The 10423-nt window shown below is 48.6% G+C and overlaps 1 protein-coding gene across 1 annotated transcript; it reads left to right on the top strand.

Annotated features, from left to right (window-relative positions):
• Positions 1-4608: 4608 nt before the first annotated feature.
• LOC136486921 (probable glutathione S-transferase GSTU6) lies at positions 4609-5601 on the top strand. Its single transcript, XM_066484008.1, has 2 exons — positions 4609-5020; positions 5094-5601. Exons 1-2 carry the CDS (start codon positions 4694-4696, stop codon positions 5445-5447), a joined length of 681 nt encoding a protein of 226 aa, XP_066340105.1. The 5' UTR covers positions 4609-4693; the 3' UTR covers positions 5448-5601.
• Positions 5602-10423: the final 4822 nt, after the last annotated feature.

Raw genomic sequence — 10423 nt, 5'->3', positions numbered from 1 at the left:
AACATGTTATACTTTATAAAAAAAACTTTGAGTGGATTGTTTGTAATTCCTTTTGTATAGCTAGTCATCAATTCTGTAGGACGATCAACCTTGAGACCCTGGTTATAAAAAAACATTACTTTGAGCGAGTTGTTTGTAGTTCCTTTTGTATAGCTAATCATCAATTTTGTATGACGATCAATCATTTTTTTATTCCTTGGATCTAGTAGTACAAGATGTATTGTCTGAACGTACAACCAAACACACGCCACACACACAACACACAACAGGATGTACGCTAGACCTAGAACCTATACTACCCACAACACACGCCTACAACACATTCATGAAGACACAAGCTTCGCTAGCGACGAGCGCATCGCCTCCCCTTGTGATCCATAAATGCCTGAGGATACCTGCAAAGAAATTTAGGGAAAACCCCTAGGTAAGACACCACAGCATCGAGTCCAAGACTCTAATGCTGACAGGCAAGAAACCAGCCACTGGCCCTTGCCACCCGCGCTACGTGCAGTCCTCTAGGACGATCAACCTTGAGACCCTGGTCGGCGTCACGGACGGAGAACTCATGATCGTATTTCGTGTCTGTGACAATAGACCGGTGGTCGGTGAGGCATGATGATAAAGACGTATGCATGAAGAGCAAGTGATAGATAGAATAGGAAGTGAGAGAAGAGCAAGTGATGGGATGGTAAGCGAGAGAAGGAAAGCAAACAATAGGCGGATCTATAGTCAAATGATTGGGTGTGGCCGCACCCAGAGAAAAATAAAAAAACAATAGTAAGAGCTAAATTTTCATTATATTTGCACTCACATGTCACAAAGCCTTGCACCTATAAGGCAAGCGCACCCCTCTCGGATTTGTTTTGGCTCTGCCACTGAGGCAAACTATGTATGTAAATCTCCTTGGTTTGGCGTTGTCGACAGAAGATGCTCGGTAGTCCTCCGAGGGGTATCCCACAAATATAGATTGATCGGTGGAGGTGCGCGTGATAGGAACCGGATGGTGACACAAGACGCAGAGACAGTGATTTAGACAGGTTCGGGTCGTCTAATCGACGTAATACCCTACGTCCTGTGTCTTTGATGTATTGTATTAAATATGAGATCTATGTCGATCGATGTCCACTAGGGGACCCCTGCCTCTCCTTATATACTCTGGAGGGATAGGGTTACAAGGAAAGTATCCTATTTGGTACTATACAATATCTTATGGTGCACATCGATCAGTGACGTGCACGCCTTGATCTTGAGGGTTGGGCCGCCTTTGAGGGTGCGGCTCATGTCTTGTCTTGTGGATACCAGGGGCCATACCCCCACAGCTAGTCCTCGAGCCTGACAGTAGGTGACGTAGTCACGTTGTGTCAGGGTCAGAAAGTAGAAGAAAGGCAGAAGACCGGCCGAGCAGGCAACCAGTCCACGGGCGGAGCCCTGAATTGAAAAGCGCACATTCACCGCAAGGTGAAGTGTGCCCACTTAGTCCCCGAGCCTGCTGGAAGATGAAGAATGAATCTTGTAGCAGGGTCAAAGAAAAAGAAGTCTGCAAGCTTGCCGACGTCGTCTGACATGCGCGTATCAAGACCCCAGATGTGCTGCCCAAGATCAGCACCCTGATCCGAACGGCATGGAGCAGCTTAATAGCACACTAATGAGGTGTAGCAAGATCCGACCATCAAGGGAGCCCCCGGCGTAGCTGGCGACGTCCGAGCACCGAGGAGTCCCCGGCGTAGCTGGCGATGTCCGAGCATCGAGGAGTCCCCGACGTAGCTGGCGGTGTCCAAGCATCGTGGAGCGTGCGGGGTCCGAGCACCGAGGAGTCCTCGGCGTAGTTGGCGATGTCCGAGCACCGAGGAGTCCCCGCGCATAGCTGGCAGTATCCGAGCACCGAGGAGTCCTCGACGTAGCTGGCGACATCCGAGTACCAAGGAGTCCCCAGCGTACCTGGTGATGTCCGAGCACCGAGGAGTCCCCCGCGTAGCTGGCGATATCCGAGCACCGAGGAGTCCCCGGCGTTGCTGGCAATGTCCGAGCACCGAGAAGTTCCCGGCGTAGCTGGTGATGTCCGTAAGGTGAAGTGGGGTGAAGTGTGCCCATTTAGTCCCCGAGCATGAAGAATCCGAGCGCCAAGGAGTAACTGACATAGCTGGCGATGAACCACGAGCGACGAACAGTCTGGTCAACTGGTCGGCGGTGAAGTGAGCATTGAGTAGAAGCGACCGGTGAACAGTCCGATCAACTGGTCGACGACGAAGTCCATGAACTTAGTGGTCCGACCAGTTGATCGGTGGAGAAGTCCGAGCACCAGGTGGTCCGATCACCTCGCGGTGAATGTGTTTGCTTTATTCTAGAAGACTCTGCGTCTCTTGAAGCTGAAGACTATCTCCCTTTCTCGTAGTCGGACTCTAAGTGGGTACACTTGGTCCACTGCGAAGAAATTTTTGATTCTGAACTTGAGCTCGTTACACCCTTATGGCAAGCCGTACTTGGGGTGCACTACTCGGCGATGGTTCACACTGCTCGGCGACGGTTCATACTGTTCGGCGACAGTGCACGCTACTCGGCGACGGTTCATGCTGCTCGACAATTGCTCACAACTGCTCGGCAACTTATCACGGTGGTCGGACCATGAGTTTGACTGCTTGCTTTGTTCGTGCCTGCTCGGACAAGCTCAAGATGGCATTTGCACCATGGGTACAAGACGATCAGGGACTAGCTGTGGGGGTACGACCCCGGATACCCACGGCAGATTATATGGGCTGCGCCCCCAGGGGCGACTCAGCCCACAAGACGAAGTCTTGCGGGGCACGACACTGCTCGGCGCCTCCTACAAGACACCGGGAAAATATCATGAAGATACTATAAGATCTGTTAGGATACGTATGATCCCATGATTCCTGTAATCTGTTATTACTTTTCGGTTATCTCTCAGATCTAACCGACTTATAACCCTGCCCCCGGACTATATAAGGCGGACAGAGACCCCTTCCAAACGCACATAATATCATACGATAGCCAATACAATCCAACAGATCACAGGAGTGGGGTATTACGTCATACTGATGGTCTGAACCTGTCTAACTCGTGTGTCTTTGTTGCCTTCTTGTTCTCGATTACACATATCTCTGCTGATTAATCTATATTCATGGGATATCCCTCGAAGAACTGCTGATGATATTCTATCGATAGACGTTGATGGAAAATTTATGCGCTGTTAGCGCTGGTGCAGCGTCAACTACTAAACTAAGCTTGTGATCGGAGATGATCCAGATCTGGCCCTGCGTGCCTTCCGTCCAAATAGCATCAGTTATTTTGACGTTCAGTTATTTTGGTTTCTACTGTCAATTGAATTTTTCTCATACACTTACACCATTTTCTAACTATATTTACACTATCTTATTACTATATTTACAATGATATCTTAGTGTAATTTATTATACCGAGTGATGTAAGTTCGGAATAACACAAATATATACCAAAATTTTCAAAAAAATTATAAATTATTTCTATGGATTCCAGACACAGAGAAATATATGTCAAATTCTTCACAAATTTTAAAAAAAAACAAAATCTTCACAAAATTTTGAAATTTCGTGCCACACTGTCGTCACCGACGCCGACACCGAGAAAGGCGTAGCGTCCGGCCTTGGCTGGTACTCCGAGATATGGTACTGCCACATCTATGATTGCTGTTGTTGCGTCGATATGAGTTGTTGAAGTTGCTTCATCATCATCGCCAACGAGGCCACAGCGGCGCGCGGGCCGTACCTCATGTTGTATACGTACCGTGGCATCTGCGAGTCCAGATCTAACGCTAGAAGGACCGGAGCGGCGTGACGCTGCATACATCCGGCAGATCGAGCAGCAGCTCTGGGTCCGGAGTCAAGATGGAACGCTGGAAAATTCGGTTGACAGTGGCACGTATGACGATAGCGTTTCCGTAAAAAAAAATTGCTTCGTGGGTGCACGCTCTTCAATTATAAGAAGTTATTTATCCTATCTCACTGTCAACTACTGAACTGAGCTCGTGATCGGAGATGATCCAGATCTGCCATCTCACGCTCCTGGAGCAGCCCTTCCGATCCATTTCACTTTTTTTGCCCAGGATCATCGATGCTCCAGATCACTTGTGATCTCCATTGGACGCTTCTCTTTGAGTCCCAAGCCAAGGATGGTTGGTTCGTCGTGCAGGCGTGCAATGCTGACAGCATAAATGTGATGTAGAAGATCCGACGTCGGGAAAATACACCTACTACCAGTTCCATTGCTTTGCCTTTTTTTTTTTTTTTTTGAAAGGCCATTGCTTTGCTTCAAACAAAGCGGGGAGACAAGCTGTACCAAATAATTGGCACGTCCATTCATTCGATTTCCCACTACCCAAATCATCCGATTATGTACGCCGAGGGCAGGTTTGCGCACTACCTAACGTGTGCTAGTGCAATCATTTATTAGCCTGTTCGGTTGACTGATTCGTATTGTTACTGGTTCATTTATGTGAGAGAGAAGTATGGCTGGCTGATTCATTAAAATAGTATCCATGTCAGGGGGCTGGCCAGCCCAGCCAGCCAGCCAGCCTGCCTCAGCCGAACATGCTATATATGTCCCTGGGCTCCTGGCCACTCGCATTGGTAAGCTCCACTGCGTCCCAAGCAAAACATCCAGAATTGAACCACCTATCGAGCTTGGTCGCTTTGCAGCAATGGCCGCCAAGGGAGGTGAGATGAAGCTGCTGGGCGTGTGGGACAGCCCGTACGTCAACAGGGTCCAAATCGTGCTCAACCTCAAGGGCCTCAGCTACGAGTACGTCGAGGAGGACCTCCTCAACAAGAGCGAGCTCCTTCTCAAGTCCAACCCGGTGCACAAGAAGGTGCCCGTGCTCATCCACGACGGCAAGCCGATCGCCGAGTCGCAGCTCATCGTCCAGTACCTCGACGAGGTCTTCACCGGCACGGGCCCGTCGGTGCTCCCCGCCGACCCCTACGGCCGCGCCACCGCCCGCTTCTGGGCCGCCTTCGTCGACGATAAGGTACACGCACGCCAAACATCACCTTCTTGTGTCTGTGTGGTGGTAAAAAAAAGGATGCCTTGGGCGTACGCAGGTTGGGTCTCCATGGCACACGATCCTGTTCGCGCGGGAGGCCGAGAAGAAGGCGGATGCGGCGTCGCGGATCATGGCGGCGCTGGAGACGCTGGAGGGCGCGTTCAGGGACTGCTCCGGCGGGCGGGACTACTTCGGCGGCGACGGCGTCGGGTTCGTGGATGTGGTGCTGGGCAGTTACCTGGGGTGGTTCAAGGTGTTCGAGAAGATGATCGGCGTCAGGGTCCTGGACGCGGCGAGGACGCCGCTCCTGGCCGCGTGGGGGGAGCGCTTCGCCGCCGCGGAAGCGGCCAAGGACGTCCTGCCGGATGACGTTGACAAGGTGCTCGAGTTCCTGCAGCAGTTCCTGGATTAGGTGGGCGCCACCATGTGCTCCGGTGTCGAACTCTCAACGTTTGCTTTGGTCATTTTCAGTGCGCTGTTAATGGGCCGTCGGATGTTTCCCAGTTGATTTTATATAGAATTAAGGCCTGATTTTAACCGAGCCTGCATTTAGAGGGCAAGCTAAACCATGAAACGTTTTCTTGTTCGGAAGCGCTAGCGTCCGAACGGCGCGTCCGCACGCAGCTCCCGCGCCCAGGTGTACACGGGACCACCCGAGCCCGCTCCATCTGGGCACAGCTCTGTGCCTATTCCGTCACGCGCACCCACGGAAAGCCCACTCACGCCCCTACATGCGAATGGGACCGGTTCCAGTCACCGGTCCCGCCTGCGTATGTGCGCTACAGTATCGGCCTTTGGCACTAGCACGGTGACCCACGCGCGGCGCCCCAACAGCAGCAGCAGCAGACCGCTGTCCGTCAACCACCGGCTCTATTGCAACATGTGCTTCCTCAAATTTATTTTTAAAATATCTAGATAAAATACTTAAAATATACGTCTAAAAACAAATAAAATACTTGAAACATACGCTTGAAACATGCGTATATAGTCATAGCAACATATGCAACATCTAAATTTACTTTTAAAACATTCAGATGAAACACTTATAATATACATACGTACGCTTGAAACATGCATGTTATGCAACATATAGATATGCTTCTGCAACATCTAAATGAAACACATGAAACATATGTGGCAGAACCGCCTAATCTAATGCCTCTTAGGAGTGCTCGTCTTTCATTAGACACTAAGCACTCAAGGAAGGATACCAAATTACTCGGTTCCGTCGGGCACACCCCAGAAGAGAACCCGAAAATCCACATTTTTACCATCAGGATCACAAATGAGAGAATAAAGCTTATATTATTCTTAACCATTTCTTACATCACTTGTAGTATAACATCAGAGTATAATATTTATTAGTATAACAGTGGAATATAATCATATTACCAAAGTTATGAATAATTTATTGTAATAGCGGAATATAAACATGTGATCACAATTACAGTGAAAATAAATAGATATTCATGGCATGATGAAGCATTAGTATATAAGTTATGACAACAAATTATAAATCTTTCATTTATAAAAAAACATTTGGTGAGAGTTGTAAATAAACTACGATTACAGCGTAAAGGAATCCTCGCTGAGCCCATCAGGAGGTATCCACACACAAGGGTCAGCTCTAGCATCCACCTATCACCTACAACATGGGGAATAAAACCCTGAGTACTCAATTGTACTCAGCAAGACTTACCCGACAGGAGAAAAAAAAAGACTCCAAGGATATACAAGGCTATTTGACTTGTGGGTTTATTGCATCTGCAGAAAGCATTACTAAATATGCATCCTTATATTTGATTTTTATTAGCAGTGTATTGGTTCATTAACAAAAAAAATTCTATGTAAGCACATGTACTACTTGCAAGCAGGTGGTAAGCAATCAGATTTTCTTTTCTTTCTATCTTTTATCTTTCAGTTCTTACTACGGTGCTAGACACGAAACAAGCCGTACCGGATTGTCCGGCGATTCGCGAATCAATGCCCCCAACTGGATACCCCGAAAACACACGCCCCGCTTGTACCCAAGGCACAAGCAGGACCAACACATCACTCTCCTGTCCCGGGTGTCCAGGTCCCCGTCCAAGCTGGGACTCCAAGCCCCCGTCCCTGAGTCCCAGACTCAGTGCGGTGCAAGGACCTCCTCCACTAAAATAAAACCCTAACAGTCGGTCCAGAAAGAACTGGATCCACGACAAGAGAGCAACAAGTCTTTCAAGCACCCATACCCAAGTATGTGCTTGGGATAATAAGTCTATGACTTGCCTCGATGGCTTATGCAACGACCGGTCCTTAACCGACCAGACAGGGAAAATAGTGTAACCAAGCCATGCCCCGCGTCCACGGTGACACAACCTCTTACACCCTCCAATACCCAAATCATATCCCTGTCCGGTCACCATTTTTCCTTTCCACCATTTATATTTTCCAACTAATAATAATACAGTAATATATTTCATATCTCTCGTGAGTGACCGATAATCACTCGACTTCTACCGGAGACCTATAGCATAGCATTCTACATGATCCTGTCATACTAGTAAGACTCAAAGGACAAAGATATATATGCAAGTAGGTTTTATTCAACTCCTTAAAACTTAATGCACAATTATAATTTAAACTGCAGAAAAGTAGGGGTTATGCACTGGGGCTTGCCTGGATAAGAGATATTAAAAAGTTAATATCAGCATCTTCAGATCATCCACATCATGTGAATAGAAAGCTCATTGTATCATCTTCTGGAGAGAATATCATTACACCATCTTCGGATTCCCAATCATCCTTCGATTGATCCGTTGACCCATCATCGTACCTATATGATATGCATTGATGCAAATGTATAGATTTAAATAATCAACGACAGTCGAAATGTTTAGAAACCCGATCACGCCTCACAAACTAACGAGCTCGCTCTAACGATGACCGTACTTAGGCTACATATACACGTTATCGGATAAGGCGTATTTCCTAACAATTATTTTAGTTATATAAACCTAAGTTGTTTCTTTATCCTATTCCATCAATTTAATCTTTATTCGCAATAGGACATCATTATCTAATTAGCAAACTAATTATTTTGGAACTACAAAAATTACAATGAGTACCTAATATTGCTAGGAGCCTACTATAAAAATTTCAGATTTAATACTATTACCAATTTATCACAACAATTCCTACAAGTTCTCCTTTTAACAACATTAAGCATTTTAAATAATTAGAGTAACCCTAAAAATATAGTGAGTCTATGTGAACAAAATACACTACTGGGTAGATCATGATTTTAGAAACTAAACAAAACTGGTTTCACTATTTTATGATTTTTATTTGATTTATTACGGATTTACACACTTCAGCCATTTTAAATAATTAATAAAACTAGCAGGAAGCGAAAAATGCACCACGGCCGCATTAGGCCCATCCGGTCAAGACTGGCCAGCCCAATGCGAAACCCAGGCTGCGGCGGCAAAGGCGGCCCAGCGCGCGGACGATGGCCTCGGCCGGCCTAGCAACGCAGTAAGGCGCGGCGACCCAGGTGACAAACGGCTCAGGCGGGGACATGCGTGCGTGGCCCAGCGGAGACCGGCGGCCCACAGACGCGTGGCCCAGGCGCGACGCGGCGATGGCCTAGCAGCTAAGAGCAGCCAAGTTCAGCAGCAGGCAGGCCCAGGCGTGTTGGCACAAGGCCGGCCCAGCGCTGGAACGGGGCGCAGGCGGCGCGCAGGCCGATATCCGGCGTGGTTGGGCTAGACGCGCAAGCCGCGACCCAACAGGCCATGCAGTATTCTTAATGTATTCCGGGATTATTTTCCTACAAGAAAACGACCACAAATTAGGTGTGACACAGGGATGACGTCAACAAGCTAGCACACATAGCTTGCCGCTGGCTTACTCTGCTTGCTTGCGCGACCATGGCGTCTCGCCGCTCATAGTGCGTCTACACGCAGTGAAGAGGAGGCAAGACAGAGTAGGAAGGAGCGGCGACGGCTGACCGATGGCGCGCACTCATGGTGTGCCCTGACAGCGGTTGTGGCCACCACGAGGAAAAGGGAAGGCAGCATGGCGGGCACAGGAGGAGCGGTGCTGAGAGGAAAAATGGAGGGCAGCGCTGCGGAGCGAGAGCAGCACTTCTCCACGGATTTGGTCACAGCGACGATGGCGCAAGGCAAGTAGAGGGAGGCGAGTAGGGAAGGGAGTGAGAAGCCGGTCTGGCTCAGCTTGGCCTTAACACACGAACACGGGGCAGACAACAAAGGCAGACATGACAAGCAATAGAGACCCGGAAAGCAGAGGCGTGAGAGAGAGAGAACGAGGAGCCGCACGGTTCATCATCAATTTCATAGACACGACATGGGACAAAACCACATGTAGGCGAGGTGATGCAACGAGCAGGCAGCCAACGCAACTAGGACGGACAAACCCACGCGCGCGCATGCGTTACACGCGACCACAACCAGGACAGAAGCACATCTGATAAACTCTTGCCGTCCTATCACCCAGCAAACTTCAGAAATCAGAAGTAATGTGATGATCACATAGTACGTATCATATAGTGGACAGGAGGGCAGCCATTTAAAGGCATGGCATCTACAAAAATACGGGTATGTGTCAAAATCAACATGGTCCTTGTTAGGTATAACCGTATAGGCTCATTTTAGCTTCGAGGAAAACGCGCCATGTTGTTAGCTATTTCTAGGAAAGCTCTTGGTGCATCCATGCATCTTAGAATAGTAATAGTATGCACTGTAAAAGGCCATTGCATTCACCATTTGGAAACAGAGCAGATTATCAGTACTTGAACTAAAGTACTACTAGAAACTTGCCACAATAATCTGGTTGCTGGATCGACGGTTGACGCATCCATCGGTAACACATGGCGCATTCAGTCTGACATCTTCTTGGTCAAGAGATATGTCTGATCGTTGTCAGGCATTGAAGGAAGTCACAGGGCTGGGGTAGCATTGGGCCATTTCTTTCAGATTCAATGGCGATAAAGCCTTCCGAGCTGTCACCGTGTACTTGGGGATCTCCAAATCTATATTCAGATATTCTCCATTCTAGTAGCTCCGGTCCTCTGCACTAGTTTCTTCTTCACCATAGGACCACTGCCCGTCGGTGCTCGGAAATGGGGAAAATGGCAGTGATGCGGTGCATGGCGGGGCACCGGAGGCTCGGCGCGTTCATGCGAAGCAGGGAGCACCGAGAGAGGTAAAAAGCAAAGCAAGCAGTGGCCTGGCGTCCTCAAGAAATAGAGGAGAGAAGGCCACAGCAGCTCGGATGTGATTGGCCTGCTTGTGAGGTAGAGGGAACAGTGGAGCAAGAGGCAGACCAAACAAGCAAAGTCGAGCACGACCAGACAAGTAAGGCAGAGCACTGATGCCTAACCAT

The sequence above is a fragment of the Miscanthus floridulus genome, chromosome 1, assembly GCF_019320115.1.
Source record: "Miscanthus floridulus cultivar M001 chromosome 1, ASM1932011v1, whole genome shotgun sequence".
Classification (NCBI taxonomy): domain Eukaryota; kingdom Viridiplantae; phylum Streptophyta; class Magnoliopsida; order Poales; family Poaceae; genus Miscanthus; species Miscanthus floridulus.
The sequence above is the reverse complement of the archived record's forward strand: the minus strand, read 5'-3'. Positions and strand labels throughout refer to the sequence as shown.